This window comes from Pan paniscus, chromosome 15 (assembly GCF_029289425.2).
Source record: "Pan paniscus chromosome 15, NHGRI_mPanPan1-v2.0_pri, whole genome shotgun sequence".
Lineage (NCBI taxonomy): Eukaryota > Metazoa > Chordata > Mammalia > Primates > Hominidae > Pan > Pan paniscus.
Window position 1 is genome coordinate 64821709 of NC_073264.2, and position 25761 is coordinate 64847469.

The window sequence follows — 25761 nt, forward strand, 5'->3', positions numbered from 1 at the left end:
TATATTGGAACTCCAAACATGTAAATAACAGAAACCAATTTAGATTATTTTAAGAAGAAAAAAAGGAGATGCATTAAAAGGATAGACAGCGTCTCAGAGAACCCTAAGGTGGAATGAGGCTAAGCTTGGAGAAGAAACCACAACTATAAACAGAACAGTCACAGGATCATCTTTTCTTTCTATATTTCCGCTTCATTTTTCTTTTTCTACAGACCAGCTTCTCTGCCTTTCAGTCCACATGACAGACAAAGGCTTCTGAATTTATTTCCTCATTGAGAAAACCAGCCCAGACTCTGTACCTGTTCTCAAATCCTAAGGGACACGATCATGTAAAGAAAATATAGCTTCCCTATAGGTAAGGGAGCTTTTAGAGAGTTATAAACTAGGCAGACACCCCAAAAGCTACTTCTTCAGTTGTAGGACCATGGGCTAGGGCTAGCCACATAATCTCTTTACATCTCAGTTTCCTCATCTATAAATGGGGATACTAAGACCTATAATAATCATAACCCTACAGTATAAAAACTATTTCATAGGAATATTTTTAAAATTTCATTCATTAAGATTGTTTTCTTTCTTTTTTTTTTTTTTTTTTGAGACAGAGTTTCACTCTTGCTGCCCAGGCTGGAGTGAAATGGCGCGATCTTGGCTCACTGCAACCTCTGCCTCCCGGGTTCAAGCGATTCTCCTGCCTCAGCCTCCCGAGTAGCTGGGATTACAGGTGTCCACCACCACGCCCAGCTAATTTTTTGTAATTTTAGTAGAGACGGGGTTTCGCCACGTTGGCCAGGTTGGTCTTGAACTCCTGACCTCAGGTGATCCGCCCACCTCGGTCTCCCAAACTGCTGGGATTACAGGCGTGAGCCACTGCATCTGGCCATTAAGATTGTTTTCTAGGGATTTATATTGGTGGGAAAATTCTTTACATAATGTATTACTCAGGGTTCTCCAGAGAAACAGAACCAACAGGATATGTATATCTACATATACAAAGAAAAGTTTATTTTAAGGATTGGTCATGCAGTTGTAGAGGCTGGCAAGTCCAAAATCTGCAGGGCAGGCCAACAGGCTGAAGACCCAGGAAAGAGTTAATGTGTAGCTCAAGTCTGAAACCATTCTGTTGGCAGAATTCACTCTTCTTTGGGGGAGGTCAGTCTTCTCTTAAGGCCTTCATTTAATTGGATAAGACCTACTCACATTATGGAGGATAATCTGCTTTACTCAAAGTCCACTGATTTAAATGTTAAACTTGTCTAAAAACTACTTTCAGAAAAACATCTGGATGTTTTGATCATTTTTGATCAAAAGCTGAGTACTCTGGCTGGCCATGGTGGTCAAGGCCTGTAATCCCAGGAAGGCCAAGGCGGGCAGATCACTTGAGGTCAGGAGTTCCAGACCAGCCTGGCCAACATGGCAAAACCACATCTCTACTAAAAATATAAAACTTAGCTAGGCGTGGTGGTAGGCACCTGTAATCCCAGCTACTGGGGAGGCTGAGGCAGGAGAATCGCTTGAACCTGGGAGGCGGAGGTTGCAGCGAGCCAAGATTGCACCACTGCACTCCAGCCTGGGCAACAGAGCAAGACTCCATCTCAAAAAAAAAAAAAAAAAAATCTGAGTACCTTTATTCAAATAAACTGATACATAAAATTAATAATCGCATATAATATTAAATAAAAAGAATAAACTCCACATATAATATGGTCCCAACTATTTTCAAATTGTAAGGAAATAAAAATTAACATTAGCTTTTTCTTTTTTTTAATTTATTTTCTAAGTCTTCTATAAATTTCAGTACTTATCTTGCTTGTTCTCTTAGCAGAATAACAATGTTAACTACTTTTCTTTTCTAGAAACACCCTCTCTCTTACTTTCACTTCTGGCTTCCCTCTGTACTACATTCATTTTATGATACTGTCCAATCTACACCCCTCTCTTCTGAAAACTTCCCCCACTTGGACCCAGCAGTGTGGCCCTGGAGACATGCTCATCTCCTGTGATCCTGCTCCCTTGACCACAGCTACTTGGATCAGGAATGAACACTTGGCCCTAGGGAAGCAAAACCATTGGCTGTGCTGAGCCAGTCAGATTCTTTTTTCTAAAAGTAGCTGCAAATAAAGTCAGAGAGTCTCTACTGTGTGCTTGAATTTATAAAAATAAAACTATGAGTGAGGCAGACATGTGCACATGAAAACAGAACATTTTTAATTTTTTTGTATTTTTTACTTATTTTTTGTTTGTTTGTTTTTTTGAGGGAGGGTCTTGCTCTGTTGCCCAGGCTGGAGTACAATGGCACCGTTACAGTTCACTGCAGCCTCAACCACCTGGACTCAAGTGATCCTCCTGAGTAGCTGGGACTATAATCCCAGCTACTTGGGAGGCTGAGGCAGGAGAATTGCTTGAGCCTGTGAGGCGGAGGTTGCAGTGAGCCGAGATCGTGCCATTGTACTCCAGCCTGGGCAACAAGAGCAAAACTCTGTCTCAAAAAAAAAAAAAAAAAAAACGGCATTTCACCATGTTGCCCAAGCTGGTCTCGAGCTCCTGGGCTCAAGCAATCCACCATTCTCAGCCTCCCAAAGTTCTGGGATTACAGACATGCACCACTGTGCCCAGCAGACCCTCTCTTCTTCTGTGTGTACTCATTTTGCACCTATATGCTGATGACAAGAAACTGGTCCTGATCTTCATGTATAGAACCATCTCCTGGACAGCTCCAGATGACTTATAGACACTTCAAACTCGAAACACCTAAAACTGAAGTCATCTCCATGCCGTTGCCACTTTCCCCAAATCTGACCCACTTTCATTATTTGCTATTTCTATAAACCAAACTACTACTTCTCAGCTTGCCAAGCAGGAAACCCCAGAACAATACTTTTTTTCCTTCTTACTGATATATCCAATTAGTCACCATGTTTTGTCAATTCTACCTCTTAATATCTATCAAATTCACCCATTTCTCTCTACTGCCATTGACACTAAGTCAGGGACTGGCAAAGCTTTTTGTAAAGAGCCTGATAGCAACTATTTAGGCTCTGTGGCCTAAACAGTCTATGTCAGAACTGGTGTCAGTCATAATCCTAAAAGATACAATCCTGAATGTTGAAATCCCAAAAGATCAAAATCTCTAAAGTCTAAAATCTCTAATATCTAAAATCCTGAAAATTACAAACCCAAAATATTAAAATCCTGGAATTTGAAAGCCAAAATCTAGGGAAGAAATTTAGCACATTTTTGGTGTATGTGGGGTAGCCGTATCATGTTAGGTGAAGTATTTTCTTGCTATTGTCTTTACATGGAAATTATATACAGTTTATACATATGGGTGTGAAGTTGACAAGGTTTGAATTTGTGGACTTAATTTTAGGTGTCAGCTTGACTGGATTAAGAAATATCTAGAAATCTGGTAAAGCATCATTTTGGGTGTGTCTGTGAGCATGTTTCCAGAGGAGATTAGTGTATGAGTCAGAGTGGACTAGATGGGAAAGATCTGCCCTCAATGTTGGCATGCACCATCTAATCTGCAGGAGGCCCAGACAGAACATATCCAGAAGGTTAACTGGATTCTTTGGGAGCTGGGACAGACTTTTCTTCTGCTGCCTTGGATGTTAGAACTCCAGGCTCACCAGCCTTGGGATTCCAGCACATACTTACACCAGCAACCACCCAGATCCTGAAGCTTTCAGCCTTGGACTGGGAGTTACACCATCAACTTCCCTGGTTCACAAGGTAAAAATGTAGAAACTTAATAAATGAAGTGATGTACATCTGCATTTGTGAAAGATAAAATTTCTTGAGATCTTGACTCTTTGGGTGCCTGCACATGTGGTAGCTGGCCCATGTGGTTTTTGATGGATCTCATCAAAAGGCTCAAATTGTCTATCATGGTATTTCAGATAACCACAGTTAATAAAGTGGAGTGCACACAATTACCAGCCATAGTGATAAATGTTTGTACTTCACTTTTTTAACTCTTTATTTTTTTTAATTTTCATTTTTTACTAATGGAGTCTCGTTCTGTCTCCCAGGCTAAGACACAGTGGCATGATTATAGTTCGCTGCAGCCTCCAACTCCTGGGCTCAAGTGATCCTCCCACCTCAGCTTCCCAAGTATCTGGGACTACAAGTACATACCACCACACCTGGCTAATTTTTAAATTTTGTGTAGAGAAAGGGTCTTGATTTGTTGCCCAGGCTGGTCTCAAACTCCTGGCCTCAAGTGATCCTCCTGCTTTGGCTTTCCAAAGTGCTGGGATTACAGGCATGTGCCACCATGCCCAGCCTTGACCTCCTTCTATTTTTTTTTTTTTTTTTTTGAGACAGGGTCTCACTGAGTTGCCCAAGCTGGAGTATAGTGATGTGGTTACAGCTCACTGCAGCCTCAGGTGATTTTTCCCCACCTTAGCCTCCAGAGTAGCTGGGACCACAGGCACACACCACCACGCCTGGCTAACTTTCTATATTTTTTGTAGTGATGGAGTTTCACCGAGCTGAAGCGATCCTCCTGCCTCAGCCTCCTAAAGTGCTGGGATTACAGGCATGAGCCACTGCTCCCAGCCGACCTTTTTTTTTTTTTTGAGATGGAGTGTTGCTCTTGTTGCTCATGCTGTGATCTTGGCTCACTGCAACCGCTGCCTCCCGAGTTCAAGTGATTCTCCGCCTCAGCCTACCGAGTAGTTGGGATTACAGGTGCCTGCCACCACGCCCAGCTAATTGTTTGTATTTTTAGTAGAGACAGGGTTTCACCACGTTGGCCAGGCTGGTCTCGAACTCCTGACCTCAGGTGATCCGCCCACCTCGGCTTCCCAAAGTGCTGGGATTACAGGCATAATCCACCGCGCCCAGCCAATAACCTTATGAATACAGTTCATCTGCTCATAACTGTTGTACCTGTGCAACTGTCATTAGTATACCTGAGTATGCTTATAAAAATACGTATGTTATTATTGTCTATTTTATTGTTTAAAGTGACTTATGAAGCATTCTGTCGTGTGTTTATATGTTGTTCGAATAAATCTCCCTTTTTTCTGAGCCGGAGTTTCACTCTTGTGAAACTCAGATCCATGAGAAAAGGGAAACAAATGAGCCCTGTGATTGCATTATCCTGCTGCTAGAGGCAGTTTCCAGGCTGTAGCACAGGAGGAAGAATCAAAACTGAGTCCAGCAGTTTCCCTGAGTTAAGGGGAGAAAGACTAGTATCCTCAGAAGCCAAAGAGGCTGTAATTTGCAGGACAGAGTATTGGAGAGACAAATCTCAGAGACTGAGCCCTGGAGATATGTAGAGGGAACTCATGAAGTTGCTGGCTGAGTACTAATCTGTGCATGCATGGGGAGAAATCCACCAGACTGTAGAAAAAACTACTGTGGAGAGGAGCAGGCCAAACAATTCCCAAAGCTCATATAAGCTTGCAACTGCTTTCCCATCAAGCAGTGAAGAGGGAATTGGGTAGAATGGTTAGAAGGTTATCATGTAAGTAGTGAGGCTAAATTAGCCTTAGCCTACGATTATTCTGGACCATCCTATCAAACCTAGAAGGATTTAAACTGACAAGTAATTTAACTGCACACCAGAACAAACTCCAAGACTATGTAAAGAAATACAACAAAATCCAAAACTCTGTAAAAATTACCAAGCAAGGAATTAGGAAAATATGATCTATAATCAGGAGAAATAATAGAAACACACAAAGATGACAAAGATGATGGAATTAGAAGCTAAACACCTTAAGATTGCTATAAAACATCTTATAAATTGGCTGGGAAAGGTACTGTAATCCCAGCACTTTGGGAAATGGGGGTGAGAGGATAGTATGAGCCCAGGAGTTCAAGACCAGCCTGGCCAACATGGTGAAACCCCATCTCTACTAAAAATACAAAAATTACCTGGGTGTGGTGGCGAGCGCCTATAATCCCAGGTACTTGGGAGGCTGAGGCAGGAGAATCGCTTGAATCCGGGGGGTGGAGGTTGCAGTGAGCCAATATCACACCTCTGCACTCTAGCCTGGGCAACAGAGCAAGATTCAGTCTCAAAAAAACAAACAAAAAAATTAAAAATATAAAATTAAAAAATTAAAAAAATTAGCCAGGCATGGTGGCACACACCTGCAGTCCTAGCTACTCTGGATGCTGAGGCAGGAGGTTCCCTTAAACCCAAGAGTTCGAGGCTCTTGGGTTTAAGATCTCACAATTGCACCCCAGCCTGGGTGACAGTGAGTCTCTGTACCCAATAATAATTTTTTTTTTTTGAGATAGAGTCTCACGCTGTCACCCAGGCTGGAGTGCAGTGGCACAATCTCAGCTCACAGCAACCTCTGCCTCCTGGGTTCAAGCAATTCTCCTGCCTCAGCCTCCCAAGTAGCTGGGATTACAGGCGCCCACCAACATGCCAGCTAATTTTTGTATTTTTAGTAGAGAGGAGGTTTCTGCATGTTGGCCAGGCTGGTCTCAAACTCCTGACCTCAGCTGATCCGCCTGCCTTGGCCTCCCAAAGTGCTGGGATTACAGGCGTGAACCACCGTGCCCAGCACCCAACTGTAATTTTTAAAAATCTTCTGAACTTACTCAAGAATATAGAAATATAATGAGCTGAGAAATTGAAGATTTTTTAAAAGACCCAAATGCAATTTCTAGATATAAACTACACAGAATCTGAAATTATACCCTATCCTACTTGATAAAATTACCAGAAAATTAGAGATTGCAAAAGAACAGGTAAGTGAACTTAAAGCCATAGCAACAGAAACTGTAAAAAAGGAAGCAGGGAAAGCAAAAATGCTTAAAAAAAAAAAAAAAAAGAATAGAGCTTCAGTGACCTGTGAATGAACAGTTTAAAACACATGAAATTGGAATTTCTCTTTTTTTTTTTTTTTGAGACGGAGTCTCACTCTGTCGCTCAGGCTGGAGTGCTGTGGCACGATATCTGTTATCGGCTCACTGCAAGCTCCGCCTCCCAGGTTCACGCCATTCTCCTGCCTCAACCTCCCGAGTAGCTGGGGCTACAGGCACCCGCCATCATGCCCGGCTAATTTTTTTGTATTTTTAGTAGAGCTGGGGTTTCACCGTGTTAGCCAGAATGGTCTCGATCTCCTGACCTCGTGATCCGCCAGCCTCGGCCTCCCAAAGTGCTGGGATTACAGGCATGAGCCACCACACCCGTACTGAAATTGGAATTTCCAAAGAACAGAATGGAAGTGGGGAAGGGAGAGGAAAAAAATTCTAAAAATAATGCTGAAGATCTTCCAAATATAATGAAAACTACAAACCCATGGATTCAAGCGCAATGACCTCAAAACAGAAGAAATACAAAGAAAAAGCATGTTAAGGCACATCATTTTTAAATTGCTCAAAACTAGAGAAAAAGAGAAAAATTTAAAACCAGCCAGAATAAAAAATACATATTAAGTACTGGGGATCACAAATAAGAATTTCAGCAGATATTTTGTCAAAAACTATGCAAGCCAGAAGGCAATGGTACAACATAGTACTAAAAGTGCCAAAAGTAGCCGGGCACAGTGGTTTACAACTGTAATCCCAACACTTTGGGAGGCTGAGGCAGGCAGATTACTTGAGGTTAGGAGTTTGAGACCTGCCTGGCCAACACAGTGAAACCCTATCTCTACTAAAATTACAAAAAAAATAGCCAGGCACGTTGGTGCTCGCCTGCAGTCCCAGCTACTTGGTAGGCTGTGGCAGGAGAACTGCTTGAACCCAGGAGGTGGAGGTTGCAGTGAGCCAAGATTGAGCCACTGTATGCCATCCTGGGGAACAGCGCAAGACTCCATCTCAAAAAAAAAAAAAAAAAAAAAAAAGAAGTGCCAAGAGAAAAAACAAAACTATCAACCTAGAATTCTGAATTCTGTATCTTTATTTTTGGATTCTGTATCTCATGAAAATATTTTTCCAAAATTAATTCAATATATTTTTCAAATAAAAGAGCTAAGGAAATGTTATCACCAGCAGATCTATAGTAGAAAAAATGTGAAAAGAGGCTCTTTAGGTAGGAGAAAAATTATACCAGTTCCAAAACCATATTGGGACATTCTATATCATATATTGGAACATTATACAAAAATAATAACGATGAATTGTGAGCCTTAGGACATATATGGATATAAATGCATGACAAAGAGGGGGCAGGGATAAGTGGAAATATACTGTTGCAAGGTTCTGATGCTATACTTGAACTAATGTAATATTATTTTAAGGTGAAGCAACCACTAAAAAAAGATACAGTTTTTAAAAATCAACATGTGCCCTATAAATATATGCCTACTAGGTACCCATAGAAATAAAAAAAATTAAAAATCTGTAAAGATCAGTAAGTAAAATACCAATAATCTAAGTGAAAAAAAATAAAAGAAATGCTTTGAATAGACAGCTCACAGAAAAGGAAACATAAGTGGTCAATAAACCTATGGAAAGTTCTTCAACTTTACTGATAAGACTAATTCAAATTAAATACAATGTTAAAATTACTTTGTCGTCTGTAAAATTAGGATAGTAAAAATTCATATATATGTATATACATATATATATATATATATATTTTTTTTTTTTTTGACATGGAGTTTAGCTCCTGTCATCCAAGCTGGAGTGCAGTGGCATGATCTTGGCTCACTGCAACCTATGCCTCCCAGGTTCAAGCAATTCTCCTGCCTCAGCTCCCAAGTAGCTGGGATTACAGGTGCTTGTCACCACACCCAGCTAATTTTTGTATTTTTAGTAGAGACAGGGCTTCTCCATGTCTGACCTCGGCTGATCCGCCCACCTCAGCCTCCCAAAGTGCTATGATTACAGGTGTGAGCCACCACGCCTGGCCACATAAAAATTATTTTTTTTTTAATTTAAGAAAAATTATTTTGAGGAAGATCAATAAATTTGATAACATACTGCAACACTGAGAGCACAGGAAACCAGATACTCTCATACATTTCCAGGATGAATGTAAATTAGTACAATCTTTATGACAGGCAACTTTACGTTATCTGTTAAAATTTAAATGCCTACATTCTTTGACATAGTAATGTGTTCCAGTAAACAGTCACTGTGTCATTACACTAGCAAACGATTGGAAAACTAAAGGTATTGGAATATTTCTTGAGGGGAGCGCTGGGAAAATAAATAAATAAATAAATGTATAGAAATAGTCAACTTATTAAATTATGTCATATTAATATATTGGAACAGCATGCAAATGTGAAAAAAATTAGATAGCGCTTTCTCTCTCCTTCTGTTTGCCTCTCTCCCTCTCTCTCTATATATAGAATTAATTTATGTAAGGCATTTTTAAAAATCATAGACACATAATTAGTATTCATTAATTGTTGGACTTAAAAAAAAAAAGAAGGCCAGGCACGGTGGCTCATGCCTGTAATCCCAGAACTTTGGGAGGCAGAGGCGGGCGGATCACCAAAGGTCAGGAATTCGAGACCAGCCTGTCCAATACGGTGAAACCCCATCTCTACTGAAAATACAAAAAAAAAAAAAAAAATTAGCTGGACATGGTGGTAGGTGCCAGTAATCCCAGCTATTCGGGAGGCTGGGGCAGGAGAATTGCTTGAACCCAGGAGGCGGAGGTTGCAGTGAGCAAAGATGGCACCACTGCACTCCAGCTGGGCGACAGAGGGAGCCTGCATCTCACAAAAACAAACAAACAAACAAACAAAAAAAAACCATGCTGGGCATGGTGGCTCATGCCTGTAATCCCAGCACTTTGGCAGGCTGAAGCAGGAGGATCATTTGAGCCCAGGAGATTGAGACCGACCTTGGCAACATGGTGAAACCTATGTAAAAACAAAAATGGTAAGAAAAACAGAATAGAAAAAAAGGAAGGAAGGATGGGAAGGAAAGAGAAAAAGGAGAAGAAGGATGGATGGATGGAAGGAAGGAAGAAAGAGAGGGAGGGAGGGGAAGGAAGGTCTTTGCAATATATTACTAAGTGATAAAAGCAAGATCCAGAACAGTACAGTACGTTACCTTGTGTATGAATAATAAACTATATAGGCCGGGTGTGGTGGCTCATGCCTGTAATCCCAGCACTTTGGGAGGTCGAGGCGGGTGGATCACCTGAGGTCAAGAGTTCAAGACCAGCCTGGCCAACATGCTGAAACCCCATTTCTACTAAAAATTAAAAAAATTAGCCAGGCGTGATGGTGGACGCCTGTAATCCCAGCTAGTTAGGAGGCTGAGGCAGGAGAATCACTTGAACCTGGGAGCCGGAGGTTGCGGTGAGCCAAGGTCGCGCCATTGCACTGCACTCCAGCCTGAGCAACAAGAGCAAAACTCCGTCTCAAACCAAACAAACAACTATATAAATGTATGTCTGCAAAAGTAGAGACTACCTCTGGGAAGCTAAACAAGAGATGTCTAACACTGAATCCTTCAGAAAAAAAGACCCTAGAAGCTGTGGGACAGAGAAAGAAATGTACTCTTCTTTTCATGTTTCTTTTTTTGAGACAGAGTCTTGTTCTGTCAGCAGGGTTCAAGCAACCTCTGCCTCCCAGGTTCAAGCAATTCTCCTATCTCAGCCTCCCAAGTAGTTGGGACTACAGGCACCTGCCACCACACCCAGCTAATTTTTGTATTTTTAATAGACACGGAGTTTCACCATATTGGTCGGGCTGGTCTTGAACTCCTGACCTCAGGTGATCCGTTCGTCTCGGCCTTCAAAAGTGCTGGGATTACAGGCGTGAGCCACAGCACCCAGCCTAATTTCTGTATTTTTAGTAGAGGCAGGCATGGTGGTGGGTGAGCCAAGATCGTGCCACTGCACTCCAGGCTGGGCAACAGAGCAAGACGCCATCTCAAAAAAAATACAAAATTAGCCGGGTGTGGTGGCACACACCTGTCATCCCAGCTACCCAGGAGGCTGAGGTAGAAGAATCACTTGAACACAGGAGGCGGAGGTTGTAGTGAGCCACGATCACGCCACTGCACTCCAGCCTGGTGACAAGAACAAGACTTCGTATCCAGAAAAAAAAAAAGGAATTAGTAATAAGGACTTATAAACTCAGGAAAACGTGAATTTCAAACACAAGTATCGTGCTCCATAAAAAAGAGGCAAACCAATTCAATTTTTTAATAAACTGTGTTTCTTTCCAGAATTACCATAGTGATCAATTTTTCTTGGATCTTGCAGCCTCCTCTGGTCTTTACTATGACCTACTTTTGTAACTCTTACTTTTTGCCTTTCTTCCATTTATCTTTTCATGACCTCACAGATACCTTCTTCTATTATTTACAGTAAACAACATTTTGACAGAATATTCCTATGTGTCTTTCTTTTCCAAAGCTCTATGTTTATCAAATTTTTTATTTATATTAGGTGACAAATCAGCATTTGATTTCAGTCAACATCTTCATACATGTTTAAAACACAAATATTTGTGGATGTTGCATATGTATGTACATACACAAGCACAAATTATCTTCTCAAGGTATATAAAAGCTATTCTCGTATTTTAAGAATACAATCATATATTTCAAAAATAATATTACTGCAAGCATACCTTAAAAATCACACACAAAGTGTGATTTAAAATGAATTTTCTATATAAGCTGCTGAGTCAGTCTGAACCCCTGACACTTACTGGCTAGGTTACTTTGCTTAAGTTATATAATATAACCTCCCTGAACCTCAGTTTCCTCATCTGTAAACCCATGCTAGTAATAGGAACATTGGGGTATTATAGAAGAGTAAATGAGATAAAAGACATTTCAAACAATGTCTGATTCATAGTAAGTGCTTAAAAATATATATTAACAGCTAGGCGCAGTGGCTCATGCCTGTAATCCCAACACTTTAGGAGTCCAAGGTGGGCAGATCACAAGGTCAGGAGTTAGAGGCTAGCCTGACCAACATGGTGAAACCCTGTCTCTATTGAAAAAAAATATATATATATAGCCGGGCGTGGTGGTGCGTGCCTGTAATCCCAGCTACTCAGGAGGCTGAAGCAGGAGAACTGCTTGAACCCAGGAGGCAGAGGTTGCAGTGAGCCAATATCACACCACTGCACTCCAGCCTGGGCAACAGAGTGAGACTCCATCTCAAAAAATAAAAAATAAAAATATTAACAATGCTATAACATTATTATTATAAAATATAATAATTTATTATAATAAAAAGTAGTAAAAGCACATAAAATGAAAGACTAGTTGGCAATGAGTTGTCTATAAAGTAAGTGCTACAGCTAATTTTTAGCAGGGCAAGGTGGCTGACGCCTGTAATACCAGCACTTTGGGAGGCCGAGGTGGGAGGATCACTTGTGCCCAGGAGTTCAAGACCAGCCTAAGCAACATGGCAAAACCCCGTCTCTATAACAAACAAACAAACAAACAAAATTAGCTGATGGTAGTGTGTGCCTGTGGTCCCAGCTACTTGGGAGGCTGAGGTGGGAGGATCACTTAAGCCTGGGAGGTCGAGGCTGCAGTGAGCCGGAGTCGTGCCACTGCACTCCAGTCTGAGCGACACAGTAAGACCCTGTCTCAAAAAAAAAAAAAAATTAATCTAAAACCTTCTAATTAAATAAAGTATACAGTTAAAACTGATTACATTCCATATTATTTAAAAATTAAATTAATTCAAGTCAAACAGAGCTTTAAAAATTAAGAAATTTTATTTTTGAAAAGAACATGCAAACATAAATGGAAAAGGAACGTCATATTGTTTATCTTATTCTTCAAAGGACTATTTATTGTCTTTATATCAGATGCTCCTTATTTCTTAATTTTTTTTCCAATTCAGGCTACAAAAAATTCCAATGAATAATATGAGAGCAATAACCATTATCCTAGGCAATGGATCTCAAGTTATTTAATCCTTGGGAAAAGGTCATAACATTTTCTATCCTCCATCACCATAAAATATATATACAAAACTCTTTAAGTAATTACTTGGAGCTATACTATTCCAATCTCTCCTTTGTCTTATAACGTACCTTAAAAAAATTCAGGCAGGGTGCAGTGACTCACGTCTGTAATCCCAGCACTTTGGGAGGCTGAGGGGAGTGGATCACGAGGTCAAGAGATCGAGACCATCCTGGCCAACATGGTGAAACCCCGTCTCTACTAAAAATACAAACATTAGCCGGGGATGGTGGTGTGCGCCTGTAGTCCCAGCTACTGAGGAGGCTGAGGCAGGAGAATCGCTTGAACCGGGGAGGCAGAGTTTGCAGTGAAACAAGATCACACCACCACACTCCAGCCTGGGTGACAAAGAGAGATTTCGTCTCAAAAAAAAAAAAAAAAAAAATTCAAAGACTGGAATTTCAAAGAAGCTGAGACAGCAATCTTGAAGAAATACAACTCACTCCTCACTTATCTAATGGGTCAGAATCTCTGGGAAACTTACCCTGGGAAATGTAGAAATCTGCATTTTTAAACAACCCCCGAGTTTGTACACTGTCTTTTTTTTTTGAGATAGGGTCTTGCCCTGTCATCTAGGCTGAAGTGCAGTGGTGCAATCACAGCTCACTGCAGCCTCAACCTCCCAGGCTCAAGTGATGCTCCCACCTCAGCCTCCCTAGTAGCTAGAACTACAGGCATGTGCCACCATGCCCAGCTGATTTTTGATTTTTTTTCGCAGAGACAGGGTCTCGCTATATTGCCCAGGCTGGTCTCCAACTCCTGGGCTCAAGGGATCCTTCCGCCTCAGCCTCCCAAAGTGCTAGGATTACAGGGATGAACCACTACACCTGGCCATATACTGTCATTTTTAAGTGTAAGTGAGGAATAATGAAACAGAAAGGATTACTTTAAAATGCTCTGGGTGGTGAAACTTGAGCAAATTTCAATGAGGGCAGAAACATTAAGTAGTAGGTAGTAGTGAAGTAGTAAAGCCAAGACAAAGGAATGGTATAGAACTCAGTTTCAAGAGATGTTTCAGCACTCTAGGCATATATAAGTAACCATACCTGTCCCAAATAAGCAGCTGAGGCACAGCAGATAGGCAAGACTGCCAACCAAAACTTATCAGAAAAACACCAGGCTTTCATTATTTAATTCTTCCCCCAGTTTCTAGGGGAAAGGCTTTCTATATAAGCCTCCAATGCAGTACAATACTAATTCACAGAGTAGAGGACCCAAACAGCTGAAGCAAAGGAAGGTACTTTTGTTTTCAATAGATAACAAGGATCTTTAAAAAAAAAAAAAAAAAAAGGAAAAGGAGGCCAGGCGCGGTGGCTCACGCCTGTAATGCCAGCACTCTGGGAGGCCAGTGGGGGGAGGCCGATGAGCAGGGGGCGGCTAATATTTTGTATTTTTTAGTAGAGACGGGGTTTCACTGTGTTAGCCAGGATGGTCTCAATCTCCTGATTGAGATCAGGAGATTGCAGAGAGCCGAGATTGCACCACAGCACTACAGCCTGGGCGACAGAGCGAGACTCCGTCTTAAAAAAAAAAAAAAGAAAAAGAAAAGAAAAGGAAAAGCTGGCACTTGGGAGGCCAAGGAGGGAGGATAACTTGAGCCCAGGAGTTCGAGACCAGCCTAGGCAATATAGTGAGACCCCGACTCTTAGGGGAAAAAAAAAAGGAAAAAGGTTAAAAAGCCATCTTGTTTTTTGTACTGGATTATTAGTCAAACATTTATAAACACAGAACTTTCATATAAAGGAGGCTTAGGCCAGGCGCAGTGGCTCACGCCTGTAATCCCAGCACTTTGGGAGGCCGAGATGGGTGGATCCCCTGAGGTCAGGAGTTCAAGACCAGCTTGGCCAAAACGGTGAAACCACGTCTCTACTAAAAATCCTTAAAAAATTAGCTGGTGTGGTGGTGGGTGCCTGTAATCCCAGCTACTCGGGAGGCTGAGGCAGAGAATTGCTTGAACCTGGGAGGCGGAGGCTGCAGTGAGCCGAGACTGCACCACTGCACTCCAGCCTGGGCAACAGAGCAAGACTCCGTCAGGAGGCTTTCTTTCAGAACAACTAACCAAAAAATTATGCAAATTTAGAGTGAAAAAATGTAAAATAAGAAATTTAAAGCATTACAAGATTAATTTTAATGTAACTGGTCAGTTTGCACATCTGTAAAATGACAGTTTGAAACTAAGTGATTTCTAACATCCGGTCTACTTCAAAGTCTAAAATTCTATGATACGCAAATTTCTTAAACTTTGAATTAAATATACTAGGTTGTTTAAAAACTAAATCTAAGCTTATTCTGATAATTCAAATAACCCTCAAATGTTAGAATATCAATATCCCATAAACGATTCAGCAGTACTGTTTTCAGACTTCCAGTTAGTATGTGTCCAGAACAAATAAAGAGCAAAAATAGCTATTTTCTCTTACTTTGACTGCTAATACTAATAGCATACAAAATAGCTACTCACTGAGAAGGCATCATAAAAGGCTCTATTGTTACAGAATCCTAAAAGTCTCATGAAAATAAGAGAAACATCATCAGCTAACATCACCAGGCCAAACACAGCTCACTGAAAATCTTAAAATCGGAAATACTTAGATTAAATGAAAACTTCGAGATATTTATCTATTACGCAAAACAGGTAGCACTGCTTCACAATCTGAACATCACCGTATAGCTCCTTTGGTTAAACAGAAAAAAACTTCCCATGGTACTCTTTCCTCCTAATTCTGCCATTCTTACTATGCACAATGCGTATTTTCCATGTACTGTAAGAGAGATGCACTACACAGAAGTATCCATGGGGACAAAATTTTATCTACACTGAAATTTAATGTGGGATAAGTAAGCTTATCATAATGGAGTTTTACACAGAATGTGTATTTCTCAATGTAAAATGATTTTGTGAAGTAAAGGGGGAAAAAATAGAGGAAGTTTGTTTCCTTAGAATCTCCATAATTACGCACTTTATTCTTAAAATAAGGGACTGGTCTGCAGGATTAACAAATCTTACAATTCAAAGACAGATAAACAATGGAAGGCCAAAAGAAGTAAGCAAAATAAAACGATTACCATTAAAAACTCTTCCCTTGGCAGTTTTCAGAGAGGGTTAAAAAAAAAAACAAAACTTTTCCTGATTGTCAGGCTGACCCTGCTGTCATATTTGCCATTTTTATAAACCCACTAGTCTGATCAAGAGCCCTATCTTTAAGAATAACTTTTAAACCATGCATTTTTAGAGTTAATGAGGCAATAACACTATAGTATTACAGTTGTAGCTCAACAACTGTTAGATACTACAGATTAGTGATCCAGAAGATAATCAAACTTTATCAGCAAAGTAGCAACCACACCCCTTAAAAACAGAACTCACACTGTGCTCCATTAACTTCCATAAAGGGAACTTCGATGAAAATCGATTACTTCATTGCTTGGAACTAGCATGTTTGTTTTGGAATTACACTAAGGTTTTGTAAACACTGTCTCACGGTAAAGCTAATGACTTTACCTCTTTCTGAAACAGTTTTAGGGAAGGCACCATATATTACGGTGAAACTGGGTCTTAGTTTACATAGCGATTATTTAAAAAATTCACTTCCACTGTGCATTACAAGAATTAAAGCCGTTTAAAAAACTCAACCAAAGCCCAAAGACAATGTATTACTCTAGGAAAAGTGTGTCCTTTGGGTTCTAAGGCATTAAATTGGAATTTAATATTAAAATAGAATTCAACGGCTAAGTATCCAGTTTCCCCCAATCACTTAATTTTTCAAAACCCAGAAAGGGCCTGTTTGCGAGTATTGTGAAAACCTGTGGAAAGAGAGGCTTTGGAGGGGAACGGTCGAATTAAAATAAATGCAGAGAGCAAAGAGAACTCCGAGTTCTTTGAACTCCCCCAGGCTGAACAGGACGAGAAGGAACCTTACCTGCCAGCGGCCATAGGTGAGGAGGATCATAGAAATGGGGATGGCGGTGCCGGACATGGCATGGGTGGAGGGCATGCTGTACTCAGAGTTGTAGAAGACCTCCAACTTGACCACGGGCGGCGAGGCGGGCCTCGGCCAGCGGATGATGTCCTTGGTGCACTGGCCCAGGTACATGACCAGCACCCAGATGACCACGAGCCTCCGGCCCACCAGAGGGTCCAGGTTCCAGATCCAGAAGGGGAAGAACAGGATGTAGAAGAGTTCGTTGCCCAGCTCCGTGCCGAAGCAGAACAGGCAGTAGAGCGGCCAGTTGCTCACGCGGGCCAGCTGGCCCTCCTCGCCCGTCAGCGAGTTGCGGCGCAGGGCGCCCGCGCGCCGCGGCGAGGCCGGGCCCAGCTCGGCCGCCAGCCCGTTCCGCACGCCGTTGGGGGCGCCGCCGCCGTCCGGCTTGGCCGGGCACTGATTGCGGTCGCTCCCGGGCGGCTGGGGGCCTCCAGGCGCCCCTGGCTGCCGCCCTCGCAGTCGAGGGTCTCCGGCGAGAGGCGCCTCCGCCTTCTCATCCTCCCTCTGGTCTGCTGAGCGGCGCGGCGGCGCTTCCACCCCGCACAGCCGCTGGAAACGGGCCACTTTCTGCGGGTCCTGCAGACGCCCAACCAGCTGGGCCAGGCGCTGCCTCAGCGACATGATAACGGAACCCCCGGGAAGGCGGGCCGGCCTCCGGCGCAGCCCCGAACTGTCCGCGCGCTCCTGGCCAGCGGCAGCGGAACCGGCACAGCGCTCTACCCTCCGGAGTCTGCCGGGTGACGGCGCCACAGGCCGCGCGCCCCCGCCCCGCGCGCGCCCCTCCCTCGCCGCGCGCGCCGCGCCCCGCCCCGCCCCGCCCCCACCCGGGCTCCCTGAGGGGCCGGGCCGCGCGGGTCCGCCCTGAGCGCATCCGGCCGTGGCTTGGCGCTGAGGATCGGCGGGCGGCCGCTTTGAGGTCCCGGGTAATATCCACCAGCAGGCGTCGCGGCGTACGTCTGGTGGGACGCGGCGTGTCCCCCTGCTCCACCTTCAGCCCTTCTTCCCCGCGGGCTAGTGTCGCCGGATTCCCTCAGCCAGAAGTTGACTTAAAGAGGCCACGATCCTGGTGCCAGCTTGCGCAAGCCTGTGACCAAGCAGCCGGGCATCCTGCTGGCACAGAACCAAATGGTGAATGATCAATGAAGGCGAAGCAACTACCATGAGTTCGGAATCATTCGACTCAAGTAATTAACAAGTAATTACAGAGCTGTCCCAGGCGACTGATGTTCGGAAAACCATGTGCCAATTGACCAGTGGTGACAAGACTACATGTAGATCCCAAGACAGGGCCAGGTGATATTAACAGGTGTGGTCTGCAAAAGAAAAGCCAGCCACCTACAAATTCAAAATACTGTGTCATTTATCAAATATTTTGGTATATGTTAAGGGAGCACAGGTGTTCTTAAGTGTAAAATTTCCTTTTCCTAGATTCTAATACCTAGAGGGCTTGCACAGAATAAATGTAGAGAATGAATGCAGTGTATAGATTTTTGAGTTTGATAACGTTAATTTAGACGCTTAACTTCCCTGTCTCACAAGTTACCAACTTGACTTCTAGCTAGAGCAGTTTATAAGGTCTCTGAACTCCTCAGGTCAGGTGAATGTCTTTTATATATACCTAGAGAGAGAGAGAGAGATGAGACAGGGTCTCGCTATATTGCCCAGGCTGGTCTCCAACTCCTGGGCTGAAGTGATTCTCCTGCCTTGGCCTCTCAAAGTGCTGTGTTTACAGGCGTGAGCCACCACACCCGCCATGATCAGGTGAATGTCTGTAATTAAAGAATGTGAACTACTTCCAAGAAACAGGCTTGAAATTGTCCCATGCCCTTAAAACAGGAGAAATACTTTCCTTCAGGCGTGGTAGTTCATGCCTATAATCTCAGCACTTTGGGAGGTCGAGGAGGGAGGATGGCTTGAGTCCAGGAGTTTGACAACAGCCTGGGCAACATAGGGAGATTCCACCTCTACAAAAAATGAACAAAAGTAGCTGGGCAGGGCTGGGCACAGTGGCTCACGCCTGTAACCCCAACACTTTGGGAGGCCAAGGTGGGCGGATCACCTGAGGTCGGGAGTTCAAGACCGGCCTGACCCACATGGAGAAACCCCGTCTCTACTAAAAATACAAAATTAGCCGGGTGAGGTGGTGCATGCCTGTAATCCCAGCTACTCGGGAGGCTGAGGCAGGAGAATTGCTTGAACCAGGGAGGCAGAAGTTGCGGTGAGCCGAGATCGCGCCATTGCACTCCAGCCTGGGCAACAAGAGTGAAACTCTGTCTCAAAAAAAAAAAAAAAGAAAATTAACCAGGCATGGTGGCCCACACCTGTAGTCCCAGATAACTGGGGGACTGAGGCGGGAGGATTGTTTAAGCCCGGGAGGTCAAGGCTGCGGTGAGCCCTGATTGTGCCATTGCAATTCCAGCCTAGGTAACAGAGTAAGACCCTATCTCAAAAAAAAAAAAAAAAATTTCATTTCGCAGGGACAGGTACTCTCCTCCTCCCACTCCACTTGCTAGGCTGTGGCCATAGAAAGAGGAATAAATCATCACCCATGCTCTCAAGTTGTTCACAGCTTAGGGGAGATAAAGAAAGACAGGACTACTTCTAGAGAATAGAGAAGATGGCAAGTGTAAAACAGACATAAACAGCATGCCTCAGAAAGGAGGACAAGTTTGACTAGGAACAGGAAGAAAGGTGTTAGGAGGTGATCCTGTAGAGCTGGATTGTTTTACAGAGCAAAATATGAATAGGTGAAGAAGCTCATTTTAGGAAGAGAAAGTGAAGGAAGATAGGGATATGCAAAAATGTATTTGGTAAACATTTTTGTTTACCAAACCAGGTACAGTGGCTCACTCCTTTGATTCCAGCACTTTGGGAAGCTGAGGTGGAAGGATCACTTGAGGTCAGTAGTTTGACACCAGCCTAGGCAACATGGCAAGACCCTGACTCTGCAAAAATATTTTCTAAAAAATTAGGTGGGGGCCTGGTGCAGTGGCTCATGCCTGTAATCCCAGCACTTTGGGAGGCCAAGGCTGGTGGATCACTTGAGGTCAGGAGTTTGAGACCAGCCTGGCCAACATGGTGAAACCCCATCTCTACTAAAAATACAAAAATTAGCCAGGCATGGTGGCAGATGCCTGTAATCCCAGCTACACGGGAGGCTGAGGCAGGAGAATGGCTTGAACCTGGGAGGTGGCAGTTGCAGTGAGCCAACATTGTGCCTCTGCACTCCAGCCTGGGCAATAGAGCTAGACTCAGTCTCAAAAATAAAGAAAAATAAAAAAATTAGCTGAGTGTGATGGCACATGCCTGTAGCCCTAGCTACTTTTAAGGCTGAGGTGGGAGGATTGCTTGAGCCCAGGAGTTAGAGGTTACAGGGAGCTACGATTGTACCATTGCACTCCAGCCTGAGCAGCAGAGTAAGACCTTGTCTCAAACAGTAAAAATTAAAAAATGAAAAAAAAAACACAAAAAACAATAGCATATAGCATAGAGTAGCAAGGGTGATTGGAAATGGGATTACAAAGGGAGGATAGGATTAGGTTGTAAATCCTTGAATACCAAAGGGATTTAATTTTGTAGGCAGTGGGAGCCATGGAAGGCTTTTAGGCTAGGGAGTGACACCATCAGAACTGTGTTTTAGAAAGATAACTGGGAAAGAAATCAAAGACGATTGTCAGAGGTCAGAGAGTGAAGGCTAGGTAAATAATTAGAAGATTATTGCAGTCATCAGGTGAGAAACAATGAGAGCCTGAACTAGGACCTTGGTTCTGGGGGGTTGGAAGGTGGGGGATAGATTTGAATGAAATTTTGGAACTAGGAAAAAATTAAAATGTTTCATTTGAATTCATAGGACTGCAGGCAAATATTAGTCCGTTCCTGGTTAGAACAAACTTGTGTCTAATTTCTTTTTTTTTTTTTTTTTTTTTTTGGGACGGAGTCTTGCTCTGTCACCGGGCTGGAGCATGGTGGTGTGATCTCAGCTCACTGCAACCTCTGCCTCCTGGGTTCAAGCGATTCTCCTGCCTCAGCCTCCTGAGTAGCTGGGACTACAGGTGCCTGCCACCACACCCAGCTAATTTTTTGTATTTTTAGTACAGACAGGGTTTCACTGTGTTAGCCAGGATGGTCTCAATCTCTTGACCTCGTGATCCGCCTGCCTTGGCCTCCCAAAGTGCTGGGATTACAGGCATGAGCCACTGAGCCTGGCCAACCCTTGTATCTAATATTGAAGCATTAGCAATGTAGTGAAGGAGAGAAAACATGAGAAAAAGATACAAATATATTCAAAGAAGGTGTAAAGCCAGGTATACTAAACAGCTCTGGAAAATGAGACATAAAGTAATCACTCTGTGGAGTAAGCAGAGAGGTGGCATTGGATTCTCTATGAATGGTTCTGTGAAACAGATGATTCGTTGGCATTTGAAGACAAGGAGCATCTTGGTTTATAGAGAGAAGGGGAGAACAGCATCAGGCTGAGGGATTGTGTATGTGCTTTTCTGTCAAAATAATTTGTTTACAAGGGAATTATTCAGATTCATCTGAGGAATTTCCTATTCTAGGGTCTGTTTATCCCAGAGATGGCAGAGGAAGAGGAAAGTATGTAAAACAAAGTAGAGGTGATCATTAGATCCCATGGCTGCATTATGAGTCCTTTAGCGCTGGTATATTTTGTCAGAATGCAATATCCCCTTTAACAGTAGTGGGAACAAAGGTGATGGAGAAATGGAAATTTGACCTATAACTGCACTAAACAGGAAAAATAATACAAGCTGACAAAACTTGAAGGAGCTGACACTGGTGCAATAAATCATTGTTAATGAGAGGGACAAGGTCTTACCTACATACCAAAGAGCCATGGTATAAAGAATAGTAGTTTTGGTGGTTTCTACCCACATTCCCTCTGAAATTTTCCTAATAGAATATCTTAAAATTTAATAGAAGTTTAACTATAGGCCAGGCACAGTGGGTCATGCCTGTAATCCCAAAATTTTGGGAGGCCAAGGCAGGAGGATTGCTTGAGGCCAGGAGGTCAAGACCAGCCTGGGCAATGTGGTGAGACCCTGCCTCTAAGAAAAAGAAAAAAGTAAAAAGAAAACAAAAAAATTTAACTATATTAAAAGATTCAAATATAAACATTCTATGGCAAGTATTTTTATCACAAAGCATACAATTTTAATTTTTTAAATTTTTGTTTATTTTCTGCATTCTCTCAGAATGTGAATAAACATTTTTTTGAAGAAAAAATATTGCTGCCAAGTAGGGATATACTACCTGGGTATGATTCAGTGTCTTTCCTGCAAAGCCAAATAAAGATATCGTATGATATGAGAACTGTATTATATCCATGCTTCATAATTAACATGTTGATTTTCTTATATCCTTCTCTGTACTTGACTTTATTTTTATTTTTATTTTTATTTGAGATGGAGTCTTGCTCTTTCGCCCAGGCTGGAGTGCAGTGACGTGATCTCGGCTCACTGCAACCTCTACCTCCTGGGTTCAAGCAATTCTCCTGCTTCAGCCTCTCAAGTAGCTGGGATTACAGGCATGTGCCACCACACCTGGCTAATTTTTGTATTTTTAGCAGAGACGGGGTTTCACCATGTTGGCCAGGCTGGTCTTGAACTCCTGACCTCATGATCCACCCACCTTGGCCTCCCAAAGTACTGGGATTTTAGGTGTGAGCCACCTGGCCCAGCCCTGAGTTTAATTTTATACATTACTAAAATATTTTTTTGACACAGATATTCTATAAAGGTAAAATGTTGCTGTCATTTCTAATGGAACTTTCATAAAAGTAGTAAGGAAACAATATGCAGTCTTAGCCTTGGACATTTTACCTTCCATAGGCAAATTAAGTTTGTACTTTATTATATTGGATTGAGATAAATCACTGATTCAGCTACTTTTACAATGAGGTCAAAGAACTTTATCTTTAGAAATATACATTCTAAGTAATTTACGTTCACAACTATTTTACTTAAAATTATAATATTCATTTTAAACTGAATATTTATTGCCATTAACTTGTTTTCTTTTGCCTATCTGGAACCTAGTTTAATTTTTTATTGTTAAATGATAAAATGTATATATATTGCAAACTATTTGCCATAAATTGTTAACATTATAGAATTTTTTTTTTCTTTGAGACAGAGTCTTGCTCTGTCACCAGGTTGGAGTGCAGTGGTGCAATCTTGGCTCACTGCAATCTCCACCTCCTGGGTTCAACCGATTCTCCTGCCTCAGCTTCCCAAGTAGCTGGGATTACAGGCATGCGCCATCACACCCAGCTAATTTTTGTATTTTTAGTACAGATGGGGTTTCACTGTGTTGGCCAGAATGGTCTCGATCTCCTGACCTCATGATCCACCCACCTTGGCCTCCCAAAGTTTTGGGATTACAGGCATGAGCTACCATGCCCGGCCCATTATAGAATTTTTTTATTTTTATTTTTTTAGGGACCAGGTCTCACTATGTTGCCCAGGCTGGTCTTGAACTCCTGGCCTCAAGCAATCCTCCTGCCTCACCCTCCCAAGTAGCTGGGGTTACAGGTGCAAGCCATGGTACTCGGCTATTACTAGAATATTTGTGATATGTTGATATCAGTAACAGTACATTATGGGCATCAATAAATATTCATTATGAGTATGTTATTTTTGAAAAATTAAACCTATGTTAATTAAATTCTTTATATATACACCTAATGATTTTATCCTGCATCTTTGATTAGTTTTATTATATTTCTCAAAAATAGGATTTCTTCTGAATTCTCAAAAATCTCTGTTATAGCACAAATGTAAATAAAATGTGTGATGTATATTAATAAAATTTTATCATTAATGGTTAACGAGTTTTCTGTCTTCTAAGGTTTTTATGCCTCAACGTTTGAATCACCTTCTCCCAAGGTAAAATTCTAAGGGAAACTTACACAGAGATTGTCTAAAAGTATCCCAGGCAAAAAGCAAAATTAGAACAAAATAAATGAATGATAATAAATGGCCCATCACCCACTTTATTTCTAGCCCACATAGGCTGAGCTGACCGTGGAATTCTTCCTTATCGTAGAGACCATTTATACTCAGTTTTCCTTTCACCAAACTCTGTAATATTTTTTTTTTAATTACTCCCTAAGACTTTTTTCCTCTTTCCTTGTTAACAATTCTCTTCTCAGTCCTACTTTTCTTGCTCTTAAAATCTGATTGGGCTGGGCGTGGCGGCTCACACTTGTAATTCCAGCACTTTGGGAGGCCAAGGCGGGTGGATCACCTGAGGTCGGGAGTTCAAGACCAGCCTAACATGGAGAAACCCCCGTCTCTACTAAAAATACAAAACTAGCCGGACGTGGTGCCGCATGCCTGTAATCCCAGCTACTCGGTAGACAGAAGAAAAAGGAGAAGAAGTCTTTTATGTTAGGTGAGGAAGGGGATACCCAAACAGAGGAAACTCAGCCTTCAGAAACAAAAGAAGTAGAGCCAGAGCCAACCGAGGACAAAGACTTGGAAGCTGAAGAAGAGGACAGTAGGAAAAAATATGCTCCTGATGATCTAGATGACTTGAACTTCTTTAATCAAAAGAAAAAAGAAAAAAAACTAAAAAGATATTGGATATTGATGAAGCTGAAGAAGGTGTAAAGGATCTTCAGATTGAAAGTAATGTTAGAGAATCAGCTGAACCAGAGGATGACCTTGACATTATGCTTGGCAATAAAAAGTAGAAAAAGAAGAAGATCAAGTTCTCAGATGAGGATGAAATACTAGAGAAAGATGAAGCTCTAGAAGATGAAGACAGAAAAAATCATGATGGTGTTTCATTCAGTAATCAGGCCCTGCTTGGGCAGGCTCAGAAAGAGACTACACATATAAGGAGCTGCTGAATCGAGTGTTCAACATCATGACAGAAAAGAATCTAGATATGGTTGCTGGGGAGAAAAGGAAATTTGTCATGAAACCTCCACAGGTCGTACAAGTAGGAACCAAGAAAACTTCCTTATTTTTTTGAGACGGAGTCTGGCTCTGCCGCCCAGGCTGGAGTGCAGTGGCGCGATCTCGGCTCACTGCAAGCTCCGCCTCCCGGGTTCACACCATTCTCCTGCCTCAGCCTCCCGAGTAGCTGGGACTAAGCTCCGCCTCCCGGGTTCACACCATTCTCCTGCCTCAGCCTCCCGAGTAGCTGGGACTACAGGCACCTGCCACTACGCCTGGCTAATTTTTTGTATTTTTAGTAGAGACGGGGTTTCATCGTGTTAGCCAGGATGGTCTTGATCTCCTGACCTCGTGATCTGCCCGCCTCGGCCTCCCAAAGTGCTGGGATTACAGACGTGAGCCACCGTGCCCGGCAGAAAACTTCTTTTGTCAACTTTGCAGATACCTATTAACTATTACATCGTCAGTCCAAACATCTTGCATTTTCGTTGGCTGAATTGGGTACAAGTGGTTCTATAGATGGTAATAATCAACTTGTAATCAAAAAAAGATTCCAACAGAAATAGAGAAAATGTTTTGAGAAGATATATCAAGGAATATGTCACTTGTCACACATGCCAATCACCAGACACAATCCTGCAGAAGGACACGCGACTCTATTTCCTGCAGTGCGAAACTTGTCACTCTAGATGTTCTGTTGCCAGTATCAAAACCCGCTTCCAGGCTGTCACTGGCAAGCAAGCACAGCTCCGTGCCAAAGCTAACTAATTTGCTAATCACTGACTTTGCAAAGCATGTTGTGGAGATGTGGCTGGACAGGTTTGCCATTAGAGTGGATATACCGTTGTATTAAAAACAAGATTAAAAAGCTGCCAAGTTGTTTGGAGAGTGGTTGGTTGGTCTGAAATCCTTGCAAGACGCTGATGCTCAAGCTGTTGACATACTCCTTGCCTACTTTAACAACTATCAGAGAAACGTGCTGTGGGGTAAGG

At 42.5% G+C, this 25761-nt stretch overlaps 1 protein-coding gene and 1 pseudogene across 3 annotated transcripts in view; one reads left to right on the forward strand and one right to left on the reverse strand.

Annotated features, from left to right (window-relative positions):
* The window catches only part of SGPP1 (sphingosine-1-phosphate phosphatase 1), a 43880-nt gene extending 26256 nt beyond the window's left edge, over nt 1-17624 (reverse strand). For all 3 annotated transcript variants that reach the window (XM_034937676.2, XM_034937674.1, XM_055097684.1), the window contains exon 1: nt 16785-17624. In XM_034937676.2, coding sequence (XP_034793567.1) covers nt 16785-17468 — 684 coding nt within the window. In that variant the 5' untranslated portion in view covers nt 17469-17624. The remainder of the gene's footprint in view (nt 1-16784) is intronic.
* Nucleotides 17467-25019, forward strand: LOC100979015 (eukaryotic translation initiation factor 2 subunit 2-like; annotated as a pseudogene).
* Nucleotides 25020-25761: the final 742 nt, after the last annotated feature.